Source organism: Megalobrama amblycephala, linkage group LG18 (assembly GCF_018812025.1).
Source record: "Megalobrama amblycephala isolate DHTTF-2021 linkage group LG18, ASM1881202v1, whole genome shotgun sequence".
Taxonomy (NCBI): domain Eukaryota; kingdom Metazoa; phylum Chordata; class Actinopteri; order Cypriniformes; family Xenocyprididae; genus Megalobrama; species Megalobrama amblycephala.
The window spans coordinates 23,999,477-24,026,362 of NC_063061.1; the positions used below are offsets into that span (position 1 = coordinate 23,999,477).

The 26,886-nt window shown below is 37.6% G+C and overlaps 1 protein-coding gene across 4 annotated transcripts in view; it reads left to right on the top strand.

The window, feature by feature from the left end:
• The window catches only part of tnksa (tankyrase, TRF1-interacting ankyrin-related ADP-ribose polymerase a), a 113,457-nt gene that overhangs the window by 58,524 nt on the left and 28,047 nt on the right, over positions 1 to 26,886 (top strand). For 2 of the 4 annotated variants that reach the window (XM_048165289.1, XM_048165291.1), the window contains 7 exons: positions 10,303 to 10,323; positions 12,211 to 12,305; positions 12,502 to 12,568; positions 16,057 to 16,243; positions 18,669 to 18,790; positions 19,747 to 19,838; positions 19,942 to 20,020. In XM_048165289.1, coding sequence (XP_048021246.1) covers positions 10,303 to 10,323; positions 12,211 to 12,305; positions 12,502 to 12,568; positions 16,057 to 16,243; positions 18,669 to 18,790; positions 19,747 to 19,838; positions 19,942 to 20,020 — 663 coding nt within the window. The remainder of the gene's footprint in view (positions 1 to 10,302; positions 10,324 to 12,210; positions 12,306 to 12,501; positions 12,569 to 16,056; positions 16,244 to 18,668; positions 18,791 to 19,746; positions 19,839 to 19,941; positions 20,021 to 26,886) is intronic. The other 2 variants (XM_048165292.1, XM_048165290.1) reach the window with 1 other exon arrangement.

The following is a 26,886-nucleotide window of genomic DNA, read 5'->3' on the forward strand; positions in this document are numbered from 1 at the left end:
TTAAATACTTGGTCTGTTGAAACCAGGAGAAAGTGTGAGACCTACTGATTTGTCCATCACACTTTGAGGCTCTCATCATTAGTCCTGAACCTCTCATCACTGCAAGCATCTCTCACACAGCGTGACAGGGCTCAGAACAGCTCCCTGTCAAGATCAGACACCACGCTTTAACCAGGGGCACTGATGGAGAGGTCCGATCCCCATGGAGCAGCTGCTCTCTCCAACCAAAGATGTCTTTTGCATCCATTAGAAGTCACACCAGTAACATAGACAGTGTGGGTTTCTCCCAGAGGCGGCTGGTGGTGGGTCAGGCATGGATGCACATCTCACCCCCCTTCAGAGATGCGTATAATCTCGTTATCACCTCCAGAAGTTAGACCATCCAGGGTGACTTGAAGGCGCAGAGATAGTTGGTGTCTTGTGGCTTCTTTAAAGGGCTCATTTACTGGGCTGTGAAGAGGGTTAAGTCACTTATGGCAACAGTGGTTTGGCCCAGGGAGACGGAGAGGGAGTGTCAATGTGTGAAAGGAAGGAGTTCTTCACCATAGTTGTAGCTGTCTGAACGATGGAAAAAGCAGAGTCATTAGTCTTCTGTCTGGAGAAGAGGCTGTCATTGAAGACAGAGACACTGCTCATCATGATACGTTTAAGGGCACACTAAAAGCTGAGCTCCATCTTTGCTGAAAAAGCCCTCTTTGCAGTGGCACTTATTCATGACAAGGGCACTATGAGTGGACAGGCTTTTCGTCATATTGTAAGAGAACATTCACACATTTAGCAGAATGACTGCTCAAATAAAATTGAAAAATCAAGACCCTGTGGCAAATTATGAAGTGAATTTTTTCTCTAATTTGTTCAAATTGATTAAAGCTAGATTTTAAGAGGTTCACTTTTGTTGAATTTTCCACATACTATGTTATGTCATTTTCACACTTGATACATTTGCTCAAGTCGATCAAAATTGGATTGTCTCTCTTTGTCATTTGTTTTCACAGTTCATTGTTGTTCAACAGTATGTTTTTGCCATCAATGTGAGTACCTCTAGAAGTGTGTAACGCTGCAAAATATAGTCACAAATGTTTGATAATCCGCAAAGTATTTTGTAGTTCTTCTTAGAATCCAGCTATGTACCACTTTTTAAAAAAGAGGTATCTGGAATTAAGTGTGAGTCACTTCAGTTTCTGGTTAATGTGAACCCAAACGAGAAGTGAATTGCTGACTATTACAGAATGTTGTACAGCTTCCTGGGGTACTCAAATATATAATATAATACAGCATACCTTGGGTCATTTTTAAAGGGAAATGAAAACAAAAGAAAATATTTTAAAGAACTGTTTTTATCCATACAATCAAAGTCAGTGGGGTCCATAATCATCAAGACCCTCCAGTCCCTCCAGAAAAACGCGATTATGCGATCGCCTGATTTCATGCATAATCAGCCAAAGTCCGCATATTTTTTCAAATACGCCGCACTTTCGCCGCATAAATTGCCGATTTCAGCAAGCAAAATATATGCGGGGCTAGCATGATTTCATAAAAGTCACATATATCTTAGCAGAAAGTTGAAAAATGTTGCGTTTACTTCACACTAGTAAAGCGCCATTATTTTCCCCCTATTGCCATGGGAACCTTGTGAAGTGATGTAATTACGTGACGTGAACATCATCTGCAAACCATGAAACCATGATGAAGCACACAAATCATTCTCATTTGCCAATAAAAATAAGAGCAAAAGACAGCGCGAAGCAGTTTCCCGGTGTGTTACATGACAGTGGGGGCAAAATATTTTGCACTCCGTGCAACTGCGTGTTGACGCTGGAAAACCACTTTCACTTTGCCACCGCCAAGGATGGTTAAAGCAGCAGCGGAAGCAGGCAGGAAGAAGCACACATTTTTAAAAATATTTTATTTATTCATTTTTATAGAAGTTGTTGGATATTCATAATAATATGTTTATTTTATATAGCGCCTTTCTACAAACTCATATTCCTTTTGTAAAGCTACAGAACTTGTTTGATCCAATGTTTTGTAAGTTTGAACCATGTGTTAATTAAGTTCTGAAATAAAACAGAATGAGAACTTAAATATTCTGTGATTTAGTATGCTTGCTTATCATAGGAAGTAATAGGAAATTACTCTTTACATTAAAGTAGTAGCCTAGTGAGAACAGGGTGTTGGGGGAATCACCTTTTATTTTTTTCTGTTTTTCATCAAACCGCAGTTTTTGCAAGTTCCCGCAATTTCATCGCATAAAATTGCAAAAATATCCCGCATATTCCATCGCATTTTTTAAGAAAACGTGCCGCAAAATCAAGCATTTTAGCCCGCAACAATCACAAAAAAATTCCGCGTTTTTCTGGAGGGACTGACCCTCTTGACATTTGTTGTATGGACAACCATGACGAGACTTTAATTTTTGGATAAATTTCCCTTTTAGCAAATCTATCAAGTGAGAAAGCTACATAGACTCTGAACTAATAGTAGGTAGGATATTTAGTAGAGTTTGTTGTATTGTTCACACTTGATACATTTAAGCCTGCAGTTAAAAGTTCTTGTCTTGATTTGCGTTCACAATAACCACAAATCAAAGTGGTTAAAACTCCAGACTCCCTGTCTGAGCTAAATGGTCAGTTGAGTTTGGTTCCACAGAATCCACACCAAATCTTTAGTATCTATGCGATGTCAGTTGGAAAAATAGTCTTGATTAGCTCCATTACCTGCTTGCGCTCTTTAATTTGCTTGTGTTCTCTTTTGACCTCTGAGATATCAGTGTAAAATCAAAGCAAAAGCAAAGAATGAATAACATGCCCTCACTCTTTTTCTTGAAGTGGAAAAGAATTTATCAGTGCCATGCTAGCTTTAGAGGATGACTCCGAACATGGATTGAAAGCCATGCTTTGTGTGTGTGTGTCTGAGGGAATAGAAAGCGTGCTCCTGAGTGTGTGATTTGCCACGGTCCAGGTTTGAAAATGATGGAGCTCTCTGAAGTGCAGGACGTTATTAACACAGCACACTGGAGCACATTATCAAGATGCCTTCTACGGGGGCTCAGGGAAAAACAATCACTTACCGTACGCCTACCGCAGATCCCATCAATCATGTCACAGTTGTTCCATTGTGAACAATTGACTTTTTCATTTTCTTTCCACCTTTTTACTCTTTCTCGCTGCTGCCTTTTTCTCAGATTGGGTTTGAGCTGGGTTCTGTTGTATGTTAAATCTACACTAGTCAGTTCCACTTAACCTGTCTGAACCTTTAACCACAAAACTAAACCTGATCAGTAAGCTTGTTTCCTTCCTTACTTATGCTGCTGTTGTTATTTATTTATTTATTTATTTTAATCTGATCTTCTTTCTCCAAATGACCCATATAATTCCAGACCATTTTTCATTTAGAGGAATTGCTAACTGGCATTTAAAAGAGAGTTCAACTGAAAATGAAAACTCATGTCTCTCATATCTTTCCAAACCTGACTGACTGAAATCTCAAATTTAAAAAATGAAGTCAATGGGGTCCAGTGTGGTTTTCGACTGCATTCATTGTGTGGACAAAAAAATAATTTTCTTCATGTTCCACAGAAGAACATCAGTCTTAAAGGTTTGGAAAGAATGTTTTATTCATTAACAAGCCAGCCATATTTCATAATGAAATATCTTTTAGCTTTTGATGTCTTTTAGCTAAACATCACAATGTCACTTTAGCTTAAAAAATATGTGTACTGGAGGAGAATGATGTGGTAAAAGGCTTGGGAAGGAATTAGCACAGGCAGATTTGCTTTGCACCAATCTCAGCGCTCTGGATCCAGCGTTCCTCAAGACAGCTCTCTTGCTTTGTTGTTGTTTGGCTTTGGTTTGCAAAAGTATGACCTTCTTGCAAAATCAGAGGTAGGAGATTCACAGCACAATGAATAACAAGTGGTTTTATGTGCAATGGAATGCTGATAGATAACAAAGAGCCAGCTTATCATTGAAACCTTACAGTACAATGCAATTACATGAAATGTTGAACATTTTAATTTTTTACATAGTTTTTTTTATTCAGTTTTGCAATATAATGCATTCTTGTCTGTGCCAGTAAAGGTATTTACATGCAGAGTGAAATTGTGGCAGAAAATGGTTTGCCGATTTGGTTTCCCTGAAACAGTTTGACCATTTTCCAGTAAACAGGGTTCCTACATGGTTTGGAAAAGTATGGAATTTGAGTAATTTCCAGGTCTGGAAAAGTATGGAAAAAAGAAATCAGAGTATGGAAAAATATTTGTGTTTCCAGACTATTGGCTCTATTCAGTTTTCTAATTTATCATACCTGCAAACTAGTCACTTTTTGGCAAAATTAGCCGTTTTGAATCAAAATACGTAATTTATGTGAATCGTTTAGATCCGAAGAGTTTTTTTCGGGGCGAGTGTGTGCTTGTCACAGGATTCTCACAAGAATCGCAAATGGGCTACTTTCCCATAAACTGGAGTGAGTCGCGATCTTTCTTGGTGCTCTGTGGCATGATAGATCGCTGTAGCGCTCGTGTACCAACCATCTCTTCCGCTTTACTAGTTACAACACAAAATAAACATAAATGAACTTCCAAAGGTATGTTGAAATATGCAGTACAACTTACCGAAATCTGTATCATGTCACATGCAATTGATCAATCAGTGTTTCAAATAAAATAGCTTACCTCAGAAAAGCCGTTCAATGTCCAAATACTCATTATTTAACTACAAAAATGAACTTTGAGAGGAGCATTTTGCTTTTTTATAGGCTATTGCATATTCATTGTATTTGTACTTAACATGTGCTTCGATATTGAATGTATAAATCCGTTTTATGACAGCCACCATTTAAATGTTTAGCCTACATAAAAAAAAAAAAGAGTAGAAAAATAATTGACATTAAAGATTTATTAAAACATTATTATAAAAACTTCCTTATGTGTAATTTAGCCTATATGTAAGTAGCTTACAAATCCATTTTAACCTATTATTATAATGATGTACCAGCTGTGGTTCCTTGTACAGTTTACAGCATTGGTTGAGATTTTTTCTTTGAGGAAATTTGCCATGTACTGTACCTGATAGGCCCCAAATTAACAAATACTGAATCAAACCCAAATCAAATCGCAAGCTTATGAATCAAAATCTCATTCAATTGTGAAAATTGTCAATGCACAGCCCTAGTGCCAATTTATTTTTATTTATTTATTTATTTATTTATTTTTACTTGAAGCAAATGTTGTTTTTTCCATTTATTTTCTTGTCAGAGTGTACCAGAATGTTTTGTTTACATGTTAAAATCACAAAAATCTTCTCCTGGGGGACGATGCCCCCAGACCCCCCTACAACTATTTAGTTCATACACAAAACTTTTTTCACCTCTCTTCACTTTGCACATACGTTTATAAAGTTCTACATTACTAAAATATTACGGAAACTATCATACTGTGCTTGTTTAGGCTACTCGTACTCGTAGACTACTCTATCGAAATGCTTTAATACCAACAACTAATACCGACAATGGAGCAAACACTGACCAGAATGGATAAATCACAGAAGGATGTCTATAAAGTAAATGTATCTATTTAATAGAGAAATTAAATATTTACGCTTATGTAGCGAGTGGTATGGTCGGAAAGGGAACCAAACTAAGTCACTACGCCACCCTGTTAAACAGGGAATATATTAGTACTTGTAGATTAATCCCCAAGTCACACAGGTACGTGGTTTTAAGAAGAGAAGGGCCTAGACGTGATTACTAAATACAAAACTTCAACAATCAAACACTAATTAAAAATCACTAAAAGACTGTAGGACCCGGACTACAAACATGTAAAAGAGAAAACATAGAAAAGGAGACTGAGGCTTACCAATGGCAGAAATCGTTTAGAAGGTCTGGAAATTTGAGTATGGAAAAGTATGGAATTTTGAAATGGAAAATGTGTAGGAACCCTGAGTAAAAGAAAACCAACCTTACATGACGTCAGATTAATTATAATCTGTGAAAGTACCCTACTATTAAAAATTGAGGTCAGTATGAATTTTTTTTTTATTATTTATTATTGTTTTGTAATAAAGTGCCTTGTGCTCACCAAGGCTCCATTTATTGAAAAAGTTTTTCACATTAAATCATTCTTTTATGCTGATTATGTGCTCAAGGCACATTTCTTATGATTACCAATGTTAAAAAAAATTTTTTCGAAACTTTCAGGATTCTTTGATGAATAGACCCTAAACTACTGACCCCAAATCTTTAAACATTAGTGTACATATGGATGCAAAAAAATTTTAAGCTATTTTATAGTGTATGTACAGATGTCTCAAAGTGTTGTCTTTACTTCGCTTGCTGTCAACTGAAGTGCTGTTTTGTTTTATCCCCCCTTTAGACTGTGAAACGAACAAGGCAGAATGTGCTTTGCCGTCTTTAAAGTATCAAGTTGAGGCAGCCTCACTATGCAGGCTGAGATAAAACGAGCAATGTGCAATCTGTGCAGTGGTTGCTAGTGAGAATATATTAATTCAGTTGCAACTTTTTTGTTTAATTTCCATATTTCTGAGGATTAACAAATATTTTGTTTATCCGAGCGTCTGTTCCTGGCCCTCATTGCACAATGATGCGCCCCCGTAGAAATGTAGGTGGATGGAAGAAACAGAGCAGCTGCATATGTGGAGCACTTGTAGTGTTTCCCGTCTGCCTTTATCTCTTTACTCTCTCTCCTTCTCTCTCACACACAGACTTTATTGCAGTTAATTATCACACATGACTATTTGTCTCTGCTTTCCAGCAATAGACTCCTGGGAAAACTGGAGCCCTAGATGGCACATGATTTGAAATAGCATCCCATTGGTCGTTAAAGCCTTCAGTGCTCTGCTGGGACCATCTTTAATGGGGGTGGGGGTGGTGAGTGTTGTGATTAGGACGGCGGAACCGAGCGTCGCCCCCTTTGGGCCCTGAGCTCCTTTATTAAAGAACCCAATATGCAGCAAGAAGCCCCAATAGGAGTCGGCAAGCTGTATTTTTCCCATTTTGTAAACCTGCGAGAAGGGGTAATGTCTTATTGATCCTGTCAGCATGTAGCTGACATTAGTGTGCTCGGTAGCCCCTTCCTGCTGTTTGCTTCCAGCTAGTAAGACGCCTCTCTGGTGTTTACTTTCTTGCACAGGGACGAAAGAGACCCTCTACTTCTTGTCTACACTCTCTCATCAGTAAATCAGCACCAACAAAGTTGTGCTAAAGGGTTGCTTAGCCAAGCAACACATTGTTTTTTTAAGGCTCCATCCGTGCAGATTTCACGCTAGTTATAGCATGTACCGCAGTCATGGCAACAGCTGTGGAGAAGCACTCGCCGTTGGCATGGATACAGGTCACCAGTCCTCCATGGCAAGACAAGGGAAGACTTGGACAAAGGAATATTTCTACTCTGAGGAAAAACATTAGTGGAGTTGTTTTCTTTTCTAGGCACTAAAATTAGGTAAAATTAATACTCCTAATATTTAACGGATGCCTGTGTGACCGATTGAGCGGTTTTATCAACATTGTTTTGTTTTAATATCTTCAGCATCAGTACTTCAGTCTTCACCGTCACATGATCCTTCAGAAATCATTCTAATATGCTAATTGGTGCTCAAGAAACATTTCTTATTTTCAATGTTAAAAAGTGAAAACAGAAATTGAAAACGGTATGTACATTTTCATGGAAACCATGATACGTTTTTTAGCACTTTTTTATGAAAAGAAAGTTCAATTTCTCTCAACCTTCTATTGTCTCCCTGTTTTTGAAATACATTTTTTGTTGTATATGAGTAGAGACGTACATCATTAGGCATTCAAAAGAAATGGGATTTCAGGTGCCTGCTCTGGTTATAGTTTAGATTAGTGCTCAGAATTTCTCATGTTGATGAAGACCGGACCAGCAGCACAGATTTCATCTTTGAGAAATATAAAACCATTTCACAATCTCTTTAATCCTTTCCAGAGATTTTAATTTTGTTTGCTGGTATTTTCTAATAAGCTCTTTATCACAAACACTTGCCCTACCTTAAATTGAAGTGTGAGTTTGTGTAAAGAAATATATTACTTATAGTTCTGTCTGCATATTTAGCTGGGGTTGAAAGTATTTTACCATATTATTTATTTTTAAATAACTGAAAAAATACATGAAATACTTGCAACTCCATGCTTTTGTGTGCAGTGCTTTGTCTTATTGGCAGCCCATGTTTGAATGTGCAGAATAACCCAAACACACTCATTTGAATGATCTGCACTGCCAGTCTCACTCTCATGCTTCAGGGTCTGCTGGCAAAAGGTCAACCCTGCCACATTCCTTTACTGTCGCTTTCTGTTAGAAGCCATCTGAATGGACTCGGATCTCCGCTCTAGTTCACCTGTCTGATCTTTCTGCCAGTACCAGAAAGCTGTTATGTGACAGAGCCAAATGCACCAAGGATACTCAAAAGTTTCATTATTTGCCAGTTCTGCACCCCTAAAACAATGCATTCCACTGATTTTAAACAGTGCTAGGATGTTGCAATTTTGGAGTATGTGGGGGGGTAATATTTCCAGCTGTACATCTTTAGGCAACAAATTCATCTTAAGTGATTCAATAGGAACAGCTCTCAAGTGAGACGGCAATTCTGCTGGTGTGTCGGGTTCTTAAAGAAATTGATGGAGGATCTGTGCAAGAAGCATATTTAATAGCCTATGGCTAAGCTGCCATTATATATTGCCTTTTACTTTTTGTTTTGTAGAGAGCACAAGAGAGCGTGTGTGTTTTCTGCAGGATGTGTCTTTCCTGTTAGCCCTTTTTGCTTTTTGTAGGGCGAACAGATTGGCAGGAGGGGCCAAAATGATTGAGTGTAGCCATGGCTACTGTATGACTGTGTCGCCATGGTGATCCAGCCTCTTGACTCGTTACATATGCAAGATTCAGGTTGTTCAGAATATCCTCAGATGATAATATTTCCCACCAGGTAAAATAACAAGGTGTTCCCCAAGGGTCAGTCTTGACCCGTCTTTTTATATTTGCTGTTACTGTTGAAAATAATGAAATGTGAAATGACAATGAAAATGGATAAATGTTCATATTCATCATTATTTAAAATGGGTCAAATGTACATTTTAGAGATTAGAAATGCTCTTATTCATTATGACTTGAAAAAGTGTTTTCGTTTACAGAAGTGTTGCTGTGGTTAAAGGGATAGTTCACCCAAAAATGAAAATTTGATGTTTATCTGCTTACCCCCAGAGCATCCAAGATGTAGGTGTCTTTGTTTCTTCAGTAGAACACAAATTATGATTTTTAACTCCAACCGTTGCTCTCTGTCAGTCAAATAATGCTAGTGGATGGGAACTTCTACTATAAGAGTAAATAAAACTTCAATGAGAGCGAGACATCACTGCCGTTGTCAGAGTGCGATCAGATCAAACGAATCGAGTGATGAATGCCGTTGGACATAGTGGTGTATTAGAGGTAAAAAATGATATAAATACTGTTCGGTTTCTCACACAAACCGATCGTTTCGTGTCTTAAGACATCAATGTGTCGTCACGAGCCGCAGGGTTTAATTTGGATTTGTCTGTCGTGTTTTATTTACTCTTATAGTCCAAGTTCCCGCTGACTTGCATTAATCATCATTTGTGTTCTACTGAAGAAACAAAGACACCTACATCTTGGATGCGCTGGGGGTAAGCAGATAAACATCAAATTTTCATTTTTGGGTGAACTATCCCTTTAACAGATGGCAAAAATACAATTCTTTATGGTTATCTGCTAGCACCTAGCTAACAAACAGTTTTTTCATTTAAAATCTTTTCTTAATTTTTTTTGTTTTGTTTTGTTCCATTGAGCAAAGCCTTTGTACTAATACGAATTCTGTGGATGATCTAAAGACGCGTCAGCAGACCGGTGTTCTGCAGTGGGGTGAATCATATAAACCAGCAGCACATGTGCGGTCTCTCGGACACAGCCGCCTGAAATGATTTTTGGTTGAGTGCCATTGAATCTTCTGTCAAGTCAGCCCAAACTCCCTCGAGAGTAAAAAAGAATGATGGACTCCTTGCACTGTTCGCATATCCTCTTTGTGTTGAAATCATGTCATTTCAGTCTCTGTCACAATGCGGTCCTGCCAGTTTGGTAGTGCGCTTTGTTACATTGAGCTTGTACCAATGTCCCTAGTAAAGTTACAGTACAAAATACAAGAAATTGTTACAGGATGTGCCAGAATTACATAATGCTATCATTATGTCATTATTTGTTTTTGTTTGTTTTTGTTCTCTTTTGATTTTGTTTGTCATTCTGGCGACATTGTCTATCAGTCGACATCTCAAAAAATGCTGGTAAGTTTATTTTATTTTATAAAAGTACTGAGCCTGAATGCACTCATTTTATTCTCTGTTGGTTTTATTATTATTTTTTCAATCATATTCATCTCTTTGATTGTCACATTGTGGGCATTTTGGTTTTTTTATTCTCACACTGCAGCTTTGTGAATGCAGTGGATTGGGGTGAAGGTGTTAGAGGGTAAACACTGGTGTGAAAACTCTGTCCTAAAGAGGAGGTTTAGTGTACCATCTGTTCGATAAGTGAGCTTTAATATACCTCCTCTACCGCTATAGCTTTCCACCCCACCAATCACATTTTCACTCAGTTTGTTTCTTGTGGTTTACAACCTCCAACACCCTGGTGTGTGCATGCCTTTGAAAGCTTGTATATTATTATCATTGTTTTGCAATTGAAGGGCACAATTCAAAGTTTTCCAATTTCATCTAGATTTGATTTTTCATTGTTTTGTGCATTTTCAGCTGTATGGTGAATGATCCATGCTTACCGCAGGAGGCGGTGTCGGAAAACATGGAGTTTGCGCATTGTGCTTTGCTCGCATCAATACATTGCTGTGATGGTTTACGACCGTGTGCCTTTTCGCATTTCATTGGAGACTTAAATGGGGATTTGGTTTTGTTTGTGCCACCTGGTCCTCATTTTGTTTGATTGTTTTCGATTGTCTTGTCGATTTTCTTTTTGTTTGTTTTGTTCTTGAATGCCAAATGCATGAATTACTTGATGCCTGAAAATAAAGAATTTCATTAGCTTCTCATTTTAACTAATGTTTAAGATTTATGCCACCAGGCTGCCTTTTAATTGAACTCAATTTTAAAATCTCTTATTATTCCATTTTTGTTAGCTTGAAACAAATATCAGCCACTGCCTTTAATTAGCTCTTGTAATAAATACAGATCGTAAAACAATCATCAGTATACAGGTGATGTAAGTTTTTGCAACGATCACACAGTGCTGTGAGAATTGTTGTTATATCCTGCTGTGTGCTGCGGTACACTGAGTATATGGTGTTGAATACCTTAATTATTATGTTAGCCTGTATTTTGATACTCACAATCTATATCATTCACAATAGGGTAGTACAGGGTTGTATTGTCAGGCGGGTTTACAAGCCGCAGAGCTGCAATGAAGTGTGGCGTTCTTACGGCAGAATTCAGTCATGAGCCCAGCTCTTTCTTTAGGAGAGGAACCCAAGTGTGGGCTTATTTCATAACATGTTCAACAAACCAAGACCTCCCCTTCCCTCCCAGTTCCAGAAAAAAAGGGCTACGCTAATACATTTTAAAGAGGCATAAAGAAGAGAATGGTGTTTTAAAGAGGGGGTCTTTGTCATTGCTTTGTTGGATTTGTATACACTACCGTTCAAACGTTTTGGGTCAGTAATATTTAAAAAAAATGTTTTGACAGATCCAGCATACAGCAAAACTGTAATATTATGAAAAAAAAAAAATTGTAAAACTGTAAATTGTTCTATTTTTCTATATTTTAAAATGTAATTTATTCATTTGATGGCAAAGCAGAATTTTCAGCAGCCAATCCTCCAGTCTACAGTGTCACATGATACTTCCGAAATCATTTTAATATGCTGATTTTGGGTTCAAGGAATGATCAATGTTGAAAATAGTTGTGCTGCTTAATATTTTTGTGGAAACTGTGATACATTGTTTCTGGATTCTTTGTTGAATATAAAGTTCAAAAGAAGAACATTTAATTGAATTGGAAATCTTTTATAACACAAATGTCTTTACGGTCACTTTTCATCAGTTTATTGTGCCCTTGCTGAATAAAAGTATTCATTTCTTTAAAAAAAAAACATACTGACCTTAAACTTTGGAACGGTATATATTACAGTTTTGTCATAATTCCATTTCTTTTCTCTCCTATAGTCCACTCCATTGCATCTGGCAGCCGGATATAACAGAGTTCGAATAGTTCAACTTCTCCTGCAACATGGCGCTGATGTTCACGCTAAAGATAAAGGGTAGGTCTCTTTATGTCTCAATGTTTTCCCTTATTTTCCCTTCAAATAAAGATGGTTTCCTTTAGCTATTTTGCATTTTATTTTACTTAATTAGGCTTCCTTAGTCTATATATTACTTAAAGTAAAAGCACATTTTTTGCATAAATCATTTGTTTGTTTTTTTGGTGTGTGTTTTTTCTGCTTTTGCAATCGTCAGTGGTCTTGTTCCTCTGCACAATGCCTGTTCGTATGGACACTATGAAGTTACAGAGCTGCTGCTGAAGGTAAGGACAACCTGATTGAGTGAATGTGCATATATATTTGTGTGATTGTGACCTGTATGCAACTGTAGTAGTAGTTTGTACTAGTTGCAACTGCAACTGTCAGTCACTTGGAATTCTGTCTTGTCACAATGAATAGTCACAGGACGATATAGACCTTATTTACCAGAGAAACAAGCGCGCCGCCATCTTTATAAAATTGTCTTTGAACTTCCGTTTTGCGGTAGCTCTGTACATTTCTATGGCATCGCTGTCAAAGAATAATTAGTTGGTTAAGTGGATTTACTTGTTGTAGAGTTAATGAAAGTTATCATGAGCATTGTTATGTTTAAAGCAGATGTCTTAACAAATGTCAGTAGATCGGGAAGAGTTTAAAACGAGCAGTTCATTCATAAATGTAATATCGCTGTGGAAATACAAACCGGAAGTCAAAAGACAACGAGCGCAACGCTGAAAAGGGGCGGGGCTACATAAGGTCTATACCTTCGATATATCGTCCTTGTCCCAAAGAACTGCTCCACATATCTATTTAAACATAAAATAAGTTCTTATTGGCTGTAAATCTTTCATGCTATACAGTGTTTTCGGCATCATTGTGAAATTCAGCATATTTTAGTAGTATTTATATAATATTATAGTTTTTATTAGCATTTAGAATTGGCTTTTAGTTTTATAAAAAAAAATTTCATTAATTTTATTTGGTTTTGTCTTTTTTATTAGTTTTTTTTTTAAATACTACTCTTTAGGTTTAATGTATTTTTGTTTGTTTTAGTTTTTATTTATTTCTAGTTAGTAATTTTAGTGCTTCAACTTACACTTATTTTAACATTTCTACTTCTCATTTAGTTGACATTTTTCATCAATTACTTATATTTTATTTGATTCCAGTTTTATTTCAGTTCATTTCAGTGCGTGTTAGTTTTTGTTAAAGGTGCCCTAGAACGTTTTTTCACAAGATGTAATATAAATCTAAGGTGTCCCCTGAATGTGTCTGTGAAGTTTCAGCTCAAAATACCCCATCGATTTTTTTTTTTTTTTTTTAATTAATTTTTTTAACTGCCTATTTTGGGGCATCATTAACTATGCACTGATTCAGGCTGCGGCCCCTTTAAATCCTTGTGCTCCCTGTCCCCTTGACTATAAAACAGTGCATAAACAAAGTTCACACAGCTAATATAACCCTCAAATGGATCTTTACAAAATGTTCGTCATGCTTCAGATCATGTGAGTATAGTATTTATTTGGATGTTTACATTTGATTCTGAATGAGTTTGATAGTGCACCGTGGCTAAAGCTAACATTACACACTGTTGGAGAGATTTATAAAGAATGAAGTTGTGTTTAGGCATTATACAGACTGCAAGTGTTTAATAATGAAAATAGCGATGGCTCTTGTCTCTGTGAATACAGTAATAAACGATGGTAACTTAAACACATTTAACAGTACATTAGCAACATGCTAACGAAACATTTAGAAAGACTAGGGCTGCACGATTAATCGCATGCTTTTGTCATGCGTGTCTCGTCAGTAAAGCCGGTTCTGTGATTAGCGGTAAATGTCCATCACCTGCTTTCAAATGGAGTGGCACTTAATATACAGAGCCGTAGTTCGCGGACAAGCTACGCAATATCGCGTTCGTAATCGAAAGCGATTCATCTGCGATTATGAACACGATATTGCGTAGCTTGTCCGCGAACTACGGCTCTGTATATTAAGTGCCGCTCCATTTGAAAGCAGGTGATGGACATTTACCGCTAATCACAGAACCGGCTTTACTGATGAGACACGCATGACAATCTCGTGCAATTAATCGTGCAGCCCTAGGAAAGACTATCACTAAAAATATTGTGTTATCATGGATCATGTCAGTTATTATTGCTCCATCTGCCATTTTTCGCTATTGTCCTTGTTTGCTTACCTAGTCTGATGATTCAGCTGTGCACATCCAGACGTCCTGCCCTTTTGTAATGCCTTGAACATGAGCTGGTATATGCAAATATTGGGGTCATACATATTAATGATCCCGACTGTTGCATAACAGTTGGAGTTATGTTGAGATTCGCCTGTTCTTCGGAGGTCTTTTAAACAAATGAGATTTACATAAGAAGGAGGAAACAATGGTGTTTGAGACTCACTGTATGTCATTTCCATGTACTGAACTCTTGTTATTCAACTGTGCCAAGGTAAATTCAATTTTAAATTCTATGGCACCTTTAATGTTAATAACCCTGGCTTAGTTTACTTTATTTTCCAGCCCAATAAGAAAGTGACATCTTCAGTGATCGTCCTGCATTTCTGCTTCATTCTGCATGTCTTGTCAGAATTCACTGTGTCTCAGTGCAAACACGAGCTCTCCCATGAGCCAGAAGTTCCACACAGTATGGCCTTTAAGTCCAGCTTCCTTTATTTACAAAGCTGTTATATGGAACACTATGCTCACGATGTGTTCTTCCATGCTTGCTGTGTCAACAGAGCCCTGTGGAGCAGCCAATCTGTCTCTAGAACAATGTTTGGAGTTTGATACACAACAGAGCAGAGAATTCTCAACCTCAGGAGAGCTTATCACAATATCAGTAGCTCCCCAGATCTCCTTAAGCCCCCCTCAATCATTATATTAGATTAAATTTGCCTTACAATGATATCCTTTTATTATACGCAGATGCATTATTGTGAACACCTGACGTTATCTTGATGTTTCTGAGTTACTCAGGAGCGTTTGTTTCACTCCTCTCACTTGCAGTTCAAAAATAAATATCTCTCCAGCTCAAGAAGTGTTTTAAAGGGATAATTTGCCCAAAAATGATTTACTGACCCTCCTGTCATGAAACCCAATATATGTTTTTCATATATTGAAAGTGAATGGTGACCAGGGGCTGTCAAGCTTCAAAAATGACAAAAAAGCACATCCAAAGTAGTCCATACAGCTTGTGTATTATATTCCAATTCTTTTGAAGCCACCCAATAGATTTTTGTCATGAAAAGACCAAAATTTAGGTCATTATCCACTGATAATCTTTACCACTGATTTCAAATCTCATTCATATTCACCTCTATTCAGATATGGCTGAAATGTGTCACACCAGATGTCATTGATTTTCTTGTTTTAATGGAGTCCCAGAAGCCATTCACTTTCTTGAACTTATTGTCTAACATTTTATTTAGCATTTGATGGTAAAAAGAAAATTGAAAGAGGGAGATCTATGCTTTTAATCGTTTTGTACTGTTCACCCAGTGCAAGTTGATGTCTCCCTGCTGGAAAACTGCCATTTTCTAAAAATGTGTTCGATATTCTTTTCCCTCAGTGCTATTAACTCAGCTTCTGGGGCATAGAAGGCTCCCTAATAGATAGAAATTAATAATCTATGCCAAAACTGCTCTAACTGCTCGAGTGGAACCGCATAATGTTCTCAATGTATTTGAAAATGAATCAGGGGCCTCTGAGATGGCGCCATTCTTTCAGCGTGATCTCACCCTGAATGTTTTTCTGTAGCATGGGGCGTGCGTTAATGCCATGGACCTCTGGCAGTTCACCCCTTTGCACGAGGCTGCCTCCAAGAATCGTGTGGAAGTTTGTTCTCTGCTGCTGAGTCATGGTGCTGACCCAACGCTGGTCAACTGCCACGGGAAGAGCGCGGTGGACATGGCCCCGACCCCAGAACTCAAAGAGAGGCTCACATGTGAGTTTACCTTTTCTTTTAATTAAACTGACCCCACGAATGTTTGGGATCAGTACGATTTTTGTTGTTTTTAAAAGAAGACTTATGTTCTTCAAGGCTACATTTATCATGCAACAGTCCCAATTTAAAACAGTTAAACAACAATTTAAATAATGTTTTTGCAGGCCACATTTGCGCACAAAGGTACCTCACAAAACTGACTTCTGAGACAGCATACTGGCTTAATGATCTACAACAAAATAAAGGGAGCTGTTATAATTAAGCGAATATTTATTTACTACAATAATAATTTCTCACTAAAAATGACATCAAAGTAGAAAACGTTGGTCAAAACGTACATTTACACACAAACTGACCCCCAACTTTCGGATGACATTTTTATTTTTAGCTTAACTGTCATGGAATGGGATGCACAGTATTGTGGGATATCAAAGGCAGCGAAGAATACATCTATGCAGCCTCAAAAAATGGATCAGATGAAGGTATCTCAGGAGACAGGAAGAGAAGCTAACATTGGATTCAGACAAGCTTTATGCCTTCTTTCTTTGGAATTCTTCCTCTGAAGGCAGCATTTTTAAGCTTTCCGATGCAATCATTATCTTTTGAAACTTCATAAATGTCTTTTTGATTAATTTAATGTGTCCTTGTTGAATAAAAGTATCAATTTTAAAAGTATCAAAAAAAACTTACTAACGTTTGAACAAGGGTGATAAAGGTGAAATAAAGTAAAATAATTAAAAACATTTCCTTGGTAACTAACTGGAAAAAAAAAACAAGATTTAGCAAGAACTTGCTAAAAATAAAACTGAAATAAATTTAAGATAAATGAAAAAAATAAAATAAAATAATGACAAAAGCACTTACAAAAAAAAATACATAAAATTCAATTACTGATTTCTAAAAATAAAAAATTAGTTGAGTTAATGGCTCAACACGCTTTGATGCAACTTATTTTGTTGTTGTTATATAGCATATATTTATTGTTGTTGCAATAGCATATATTGTCTAACAGCTTTTGTAAAACAGCCTTGTTCCTTATTGCTTAAGCATGAAGTAAAGAGTAGACTGGGATCATTCACCATTGCTTAGCAGAAGTGGCATCAGAGCCCGCAAAACATCCCATTCGTTCATCTTGCAAGTGTAAGTGAGTTAGACGCAACTCGTCTCTGATTGTTCCTGCCACATTCTCGCTGGTACGGAGACAGACACATCAAGGTTTTGAGAAAGACGGCTTTAAACATACAATATTCTCGTTCTGCATTATTCAAGCTCAGTAGAGGCTGAGTTCCAGTGTACTGATGAGGTTGGCAGGCGACGTCGTTATTTAGTTTGCCTGTGAATTCTCCATCTGGCTTCTCCCAGTGTGGGGTGGAGTGATGTAGTTCTGACTGAAACTTTACACAATTTGCTGTGTAAAGATTTTCCTTTATGTGGAATTTGTTGAGTTTGAGCCTGTGCTGTGAGTATTTTTGAATATATACTCTTGTGTTGTAGAATTACTCCTTCGTAAGTCACTTTAGATAGTGTCTGGTAAATGCAAATATTATATAAATGCATAATGATATATAATATTTACAATAATAATATTTATTGGCCTCATTGATTGGCTGAGTGGCTAATATTTAGAATACCAGCTAAATATTACGGTCTATACTTTTCATCCTCGCGTTTCTTTTTACGATTTTTGGCAATATGCAGAGCTTGATGCTTTGATTTCTTATGGAACAATTTTTTGTACTAAGAAAATTATACATGTAAAATTTTAGTCATGAATTTGTCTGAAACTACTCAATATTAATTTACATGTTTGTAAAACTGTTGTATAAAAGCAATAATAAAATTCTGTTAAAATTATTTTCATGCTGTGGCCGATACCATTTATGCTATTTTGTGTAAATAAATTTAAATCATTGCAAAATAAATGTTATTGTTTTAACAATTTACAAATGTTTTAAATGCTACACTTGAATTCAGGCATTGTAACATTATCATGTACAGTATAAAAATAGATATTCATTTTAAGATTAACTGTTGCAAATGATGACAAAGGTAATTTAAATGTTGCAATTGCAATGTTTCGCTAAATATCAGCACAGCCTTGATTACCTGTGGCCGAATCCCAGCCGTGCTCATGTTCAGTAAAACAGCTCTTGTGTAGATGGAATAATGCTCCCTCTTTGCAGTTCTTATGAGCAGAAGCATGACAAATTGAATGCACAAAATTAATTCGATCAGGTCAAGATTCAGTCATACGTTTTCGAAATCCTAGCTCATATTTTTGCTGCCGTAAAGCCAGATTGCATTGTATCTGTGAAGCTTCAATTACTTTTTTTCACGCTTTGTCTTGATGAATTATGTCTCCTACCGGCTTCTATCAGAGCGTCTTGAATCACCTCTCTACTTATTCTCTTTTCCTCTGGTGCAGACGAGTTTAAGGGCCACTCTCTTCTTCAGGCGGCACGGGAAGCAGACATGACCAAGGTGAAGAAGACCCTAGCTTTGGAGATTATCAACTTCAAGCACCCACAGACGCACGAGACGGCACTGGTAAGGCCCACTTTTCAATCTCTTCAGCCGAGAGATCAGGTTGAAAGCAGATGTTAAAGGGATAGTTCACCCAGAAAAAAAAATCCTGTCATCATTTTCTCACTTTCATGTCATTCCAAACTAACAACTACTGGAGCTATTCAAGCAAAATGTTCACACTGCTCTGCCCCATGCAATGAATGGTTACCAAAATGGTGTCCCAGAAAAAAAAAAGCCTTTTAATAGCTACCAAAAGACAGAATTGGCATTTTTGGTAGTTAGGGCTGCCCCCTTATAGTCAACTAACTGTTAGAGGTTTAGTTTACCAAAATTTTATTAGTTTCTTAGTCACAGGGGAAAAAAATCCACAGGAAGTGGCGAAGTCTCACAGTCAGTGACGGACAGATCGTTAACATTGTTATCATATGTGATTACAGTATGTCGAGGCAGGATATCCAAACGCTTGCCTATCATTTATCAACCTCAAATATGGCTTATCTTCTGAAACATGCAAGTAGTAGCACCTTTACATGGCTGCTTGCTCTAACGTTAACCTAGAAAAATATGGGGCTATTCCAGTGTTTGCACCTAGCGTGAAAGCTGAATAGTAGCGTGCTTACTGCATGACATCTAACATGGAGGCGCTGGTGCGATCACTTGCATTGTCTCAAATACTCCATAATTTTTGGTCGTACAGATAAGAGTAATACATCTTTTGAATCTGTTAAGAGTCTAATTTTATTTGTGTACACTCACAATAGCAACAAAATATTGTGCTTTTGTAAAATTATGTGCTGACTAGGCTATGTTGGCATTAAAGGCTCTTTATTATAATTTATATGGTTTATTAACGTGCGATTAGTCGACTAATCACTTAAAATGAATGACTACTATTTGACCAGCAAAATCTTTAGTCGAGGGCAGCCCTATTGATAGTACTTCTGTGACGCTTTTAAGGCCTCTATCCTGTGTTTCAGCACTGTGCGGTGGCTTCGCCTCACCCAAAACGAAAACAGGTCACTGAACTGCTGCTACGGAAAGGAGCCAATGTCAATGAGAAGAACAAAGAGTGAGTGAATGTGCCTGTCATGCTAATTAATGTGCTAATGTCTGTCTGTCCTTCTCATGATCTTCTGTTTGTCTCCAATGTCTTCTCTTCCTCCCCTCTGCAGCTTCATGACGCCTCTCCATGTGGCAGCAGAACGGGCGCATAACGACATCATGGAGGTTCTGCAGAAACACGGGGCGAAGGTACACAGCTGGTCCTGCATCAGCAGGCGCCACATCCCTGCATGTGCTCTAGAGTGCCTGCAGAGCAGCGACACACACATTTACACACCTGACACCTCGCTTCACCATCCACCTCTCACAGCTCACAGTATAGTCTGCCTTAAAGGGGTAGTTCACCAAAAAATTGGGAAAGATTTGTTCACCCTCATGTTGTTGCAAATCTGTATGCTGTAAAGAAAGAAGATATTTTTTTGGAAAAATAACCTTTTCATCTAACAGCAGCTCAGGTCAGGAAGAAATTGGTCATTTAAAACTACGTGGACTGTTTTTGGTACAAGAACCCTTCAATGACATTGTTATTGGACCTTATGGGAAAAAAATATTTTTTTAATGGCCCCTCTACAGAACATAATCTATTTTGCCTCTGTTCTCAGCCTGAGAAAAATCAGTTCAGTGGAGCAGCATTTTTGTCACATCTACCTTTGTGTGCAGTTGAGTCATCACGTCGTTTCTGCTGCGAGAGGAGAAGAATGAAGAATGAGCTTTGCTAGCACTGCACTTCTTTTTTTGTCAGAGTAATTTTCCTGCTTATCAGTGGATAAGATAATTGGCTTTGAGATGGAAGAGCTCATCATCAGCATGGAAGTGTTTATTTGCTATCATCTTTCCAATTAACTGCCAAACATTCATCACTTTGTTCACAAAGATACTTTAGCAGATTGATCTATTATTTGAAATCTAATATAGATTATATACAACTAGAGTTGGAAATCAAGAACTAGTTCTGAATCAGAATCAGTTCATTCGTTTGTTCATTCGTTTGTTCATTCGTTTGTTCATTCGTTTGTTCATTCGTTTGTTCATTCGTTTGTTCATTCTCTTTAATATTTGAATCACTTCAATTTTATGAAGTTATTTTCTGTTATTTTTTTCTGTAACATTTGCATTCTTCCACCATTGCAGATGGAACTGCTTAAAAATGCATAAATTATGCAATATACGCATCAGAGCAAATTGGCAATTGATTCATGAACAATAAAATTCAGTAGCATGATTTATTTTTTTCCATGATTAGTAATATGCTGCTTTTGTACGTGGAGCTTCTTTTACATTTTTTTTCCCGCAGGCTTGGTACATTTATATTTCTTGCAGACAAAAAAAAAAAAAAATCCAAATCCAAACTATGGGTTTAAAAGAAATAATAAAGATAGTACAGTTGCCAGATAAAATGAGTTTGAAAACATGAAGTTATGAGCTCTTTTGAGAATTTTGTTGCCTAAAACGATTTTGTTTCTGATTTGTTGTTCTCTTGAAGTCTGAAATGAAGGCTGAACTGGCTGCTGAGGAAATTAAATATATTTCAAATATACACTACCATTAAAAAAGTTTGGGGTCAGTATGATTTATAATAAAATAACTAAAAAAAAATAATGCAGCAAGGATGCATTAAATTGATCAAAAGTGACAGTAGAGACATTTATAATATTACAAAAGATTTCTGTTTCAAAGTAAATGCTGTTCTTTTGAACTTTCTATTCATCAAAGAATCCTAAAAAAAAAAAAAAAGGTATCATAGGTTTCCACAAAAATATTAAGCAGTTTTCAACTGATAATAACAAATGTTCAGAAGCAAATCAGCATATTAGAATGATTTCTGAAGGATCATGTGACACTGAAGACTGGAGTAAATATTAAAGGTGCTCTAAGTGATCCTGGGTGGAGTAACTTCCTGTTGACGTTCGAAGTGTTGTCAAACAAAACAGAGGCTAGCTAGACCCTCCCTCCTCCTCCTCCCCCTCCCCTCCGTGCTTCCTGAAACAGTCATTAACGCGCATTTAAAATCATTCTTGTCGGTTATTGGCTGGAGCATGTTTATTACTGCACCAGGTAGTTTTTGTTGCCATTTTTGGAGCTTGTGGCGACTACAGAGACCGCGTTTTTTTTTTTTTTTTTTTTTTTTTTTTTTTACAGTGTGTTCAGGGGACAGGCAGCTAGCGGATAGTGAGATGTTTGCTGTATGTGACAAAAAATGTTTTGGCCTAAAAACGCGTGACATCGCTTAGAGAACCTTTAAAGTAGAAAGCAGATACATACACTGTATTGCCAAAAGTTTTGGGATGCGTGCCTTTATGTGCACATGAACTTTAATGACATCCCATTCTTAATCCGTAGGGTTTAATATGGAGTTGGCCCACCCTTTGCAGCTATAACAGCTTCAACTCTTCTGGGAAGGCTTTCCACAAGGTTTAGGAGTGTGTTTATGGGAATTTTTGAACATTCTTCTAGAAGCGCATTTGTGAGTTTAGGCACTGATGTTGGATGAGAAGGCCTGGCTCGCAGTCTCCGCTCTAATTCATCCCAAAGGTGTTCTATTGGGTTGAGGTCAGGACTCTGTGCAGGCCAGTCAAGTTCCTCCACACCAAACTCACTCATCCATGTCTTTATGGACCTTGCTTTGTGCACTGGTGTGCTGTCATGTTGGAACAGGAAGGGGCCATCCCCAAACTGTTCCCACAAAGTTGGGAGCATGAAATTGTCCAAAATGTCTTGGTATGCTGAAACATTAAGAGTTCCTTTCACTGGAACTAAGGGGCCAAGCCCAACCCCTGAAAAACAACCCCACACCATAATCCCCCCTCCACCAAACTTTACACTTGGCACAATGCAGTCAGGCAAGTACCGTTCTCCTGGCAACCGTCAAACCCAGACTTGTCCATGGCATTTCCAGACAGAGAAGCGTGATTCATCACTCCAGGGAACACGTCTCCACTGCTAGAGTCCAGTGGCGGCGTACTTTACACCACTGTATCTGACGCTTTGCATTGCACTTGGTGATGTAAGGCTTGGATGCAGCTGCTCGGCCATGGAAACCCATTCCATGAAGCTCTCTACACACTGTTCTTGAGCTAATCTGAAGGCCACATGAAGTTTGGAGGTCTGTAGCTATTGACTCTGCAGAAAGTTGGCGATTTCTGCACATTGTGCGCCTCAGCATGCGCTGACCCCGCTCTATGATTTTACGTGTCCTACCACTTCGTGGCCGAGTTGCTGTTGTTCCCAATTGCTTCCACTTTATGATACCACTAACACTTGACTGTGGAATATTTAGTAGTGAAGAAATTTCACGAATGGACATATTGCACAGGTGGCAACCTATCACGGTACCACGCTTAAATTCACTGAGCTCCTGAGAGTGACCCATTCTTTCACAAATGATTGTAGAAGCAGTCTGCATCCCTAGGTGCTTGATTTTATACACCTGTGGCCATGGAAGTGATTGGAACACCGGAATTCAATGATTTGGAGGGGTCCCAATAGATTGTATGCACGTGACGTTTCCGTCAACCATTATGAACGCTGTTACGGCCACTGAGTGGCACAAAGACTGAACAGCAGCATTGGTTTTCAGCGTGAATGCCGCGAAAAACACACAAAACGCATCCAAAATGGGAAAGAGCTTTGTGATTAACTGTACAAATAGCTTTGACACAAAATCTGAGGTATATATTTAAAGACTGCCGAAAGCTACAAAAGAAAGAAGCAAATGGATTGCTGCAATTTACAGAAACAGCTGGACTCCATGCAGAGAAACATTTGCAGTTATCATTTTGTGTCAAATTGTTGGATTTTGAAGTAAAATCATACCATATATATTGTATTGTTATATATTGGTGTTGACAACTCAATTAAATATTTACCATTTTATATTCTGCATAATTGGGTGTTTTTAAATAAAAACTAACAAAAACTATACAAGTTTAAGGGCTGGACAATATGACGATATATATAACATTAATATAAGTGATTACTCTGATTTAAACCTACCTATATTGTAGTTATATAAAATATTCACAGGCAGATTTGCTTTATGTATTTCCCCAACGTCGAAATCAGGCACATATAATTGTCAGGAAACACAACTCCTGGCGGTGTGTCAATATCCATGGATTAGGTTTATTTGACAAGTTGTAAGGAACACTTTCGAGCCCAACCTTTAGTGTAATCGTTTGTTTTACTCGCGTTTTCGCAGTTTCCCCTATTAAATCCAGTCATGCAGCAGATTCTTTTGCCACTCAGTCCAGCTGAGGGAGTGCGTTCTGGCGGGAAAGTGACATCAATGCATACCCTCTATACTTTTGGCAATATAGAATATAGTGTATATATAATATAGACATACATACATTTTTATTACTCAAAATGTGTTAAATAAATAAATTATAGGTAGAATCAGCACCAGAATTCCCATCAATTTTGTTGGATGCAAAAACATGCTGTGTTGAACTTAAACCTCATAGTAAGTTACTATAGTAAGTTATTCATCTTCTGTGGTTTAAACTCTCTGTGGTGAACTAGTTCTGTTTCTGTAATTCTTTTTAAAAAGTAAATCTTGCACTTAAGAAGATAGTGCCAAAGTTTTCCAGTGAAACTGAATAGGTAAACAGCCTGCTGCCTCTCTCTCACACAGCTGGACTGTATCAGAGAAACTGGAGGACGTTTACGAGCTACATCAGTCATGTCATTACCTCTCCAGAGCAGAGAGGGGTAAAAGACTTCCAAATCAATGGAGCTCTTTCAGAGAGCCAAATCAGATAAGCATCGACTAACTGATCAGGCATTCAGCTACTGCCTTGGCTGAGAGCAGCAGGGCTGATCAGCTATTCTTCAGCGGAGAGACCAGGGGAGACGATGCTCTTGTAAATAATCTTATCCACAGTCTGCCGTCTTTGTTCGAGCCGAGAGTGTATCTAAAGGGGCTCCCCGTTCATCAAACTTGCCTGTCCTACTTTCACGCAAGGTTGTATTATCCAGAGGTCCTCTTCATTGATGCTTGTGCGGCTCTTTTATGCTGTCTGGAGCAGCTTGATTTTCAAAGCCTCCCTTCTGCTCGCATCCCAGCTCTCTTGCATGATAAATAAACGGAGGCTGACCCGCCTTAACCCAAATTCCATCATTCAATCATCAGCGTCCATCTGTTTCAATACGACCCCTCGGAAACACATCCGATCGTTAACTGGTGTTGCGACCCGACTCGCTGCCAAACTTCAGCGGCCAGACTTAAGTGACATTAATGGACTGGATAATTAGTCAGGCTGGAGGTTCAAAGACAAGAGGGTATTGTAGCAAGTGTGTGTTTACAGACCATGTGTGAACCAGTAAACAGATGGTGCAGAAGCATTGTGTTAATAAGAAGAGCAGGAAGCATGAAGAATAAAGCTGTCTAAAGTAAACACAGTTACTGAGAAAATCAGCTGACGATAGGAGTTCCTTATTAGCTGAAGATCTATATTGATATTTATGACTTTGTTCAAACAGGCAGGAAAGGATGTTTTTGGCATATTCTGAAATCTGTTCAGTAGTTTGTAGGTCTGGACAGCCTAAGAAAGGATTTATTCTTGTGTTGGCAAAGCTGAATTTTCAGTCGTTACTCCAGTGTTCAGTGTCACATGATCCTTCAGAAATCATTCTAATATGCTGATTTGCTGCTCAGGAAATATTCCTTATATCAATGTTAAAAACGTTTTTTGTGGAAACTGTACTACAAATTTTTTTCAGGATTCTTTGAATAGAAAATTAAATAAACAGCATTTATTTAGGGGTGTAACAGTACATGTATTCATCCTGAACCGTACAGTACGGACATCACGGTTCGGTGCATGCAATCAAACGATGAATACAGTCAGTCACGGGCGATCCACGCTCCAATCCAGAAGGGGGCGCATGCGGTAATACAGCGCTGTTTGCTAACCACCACAACAGGAAAAAGCGCAGAAGAAGAACACATACGCAAATTAGCGCTTGAAAAGTCCAGTCGCGTTGAATGCGTTTTTCTGTGCTCATGGACAAAGGAGAATACTACAGTGACTACAGTGGTTCAACCTTAATGTTATGAAGCGTCGAGAATACTTTTTGTGCGGCAAAAAAACAAAATAAAGACTTTATTCAACAATATCTAGTGATGGGCGATTTCAAAACACTGCTTCATGAAGCTTTGAAGCTTTATGAAACTTTTTTCAAATCAGTGGTTCAGAGCGTGTATCAAACTGCTTACATGAACAACATGAGGGTGAGTAATTAATGACAGAATTTTCATTTTTGGGTGAACTAACCCTTTAATACACTATAGGAGGCCGTACTGTACCAACTAGGGGACTAATTGCCGCTAGGTGGAACAAACTGTGATTTCCACTACTGTCTTTTCAAAATAAAATAAAAGAAACCTAGCATTGTGGATTTGTTCCTTTATCTGGTAACACTTTAGTTTAATGTCCATTTCTCACTATTAACTAATTGCTTATTATATTTTCTGTTTATTAGTACTTACAAAGCAGATATTAATGCCTTCTTCTGCATGACCATGTTCTACCCAATACCTAAACTTAACAACTACCTTGCTAACTATTAATGAGCAGTAATTAGGGGTTTATTGAGGCGAAAGTCATTGTTAATAGTTAGTTAATAGTGAGAACTGGACCCTAAACTAAAGTGTGATCCTTTTTCTATTGTACCAAAATCGTACCGAACTGTGACCCCAAAACCGAGGTACATACCAAACCGTGACTTCTCTGTACCATTACACCCTTAAATATAAAGTACTCACTTTTAATCAATTTAATGCATTTAATTAATGCTGAATAAAAAGTATTAATTTTAAAGTAAAATCTTACTAACCCCAATTCTTTTGAACTGTAGGGTATGTGGTAAGAAATGATTTAAAATCAAGTTTTTGTGTTTCAGACAGTCATAATGGATTTAATATTTTGGTAACACTTCACAATAAGTTAACTACATTAGTTAGCGTGAACTAACAATGAACAAAATTTCTAAAGCATTTATTATTCTCAGTTAATATTAATCTCAACATTTACTTGTGCATGATTAAAATAAAA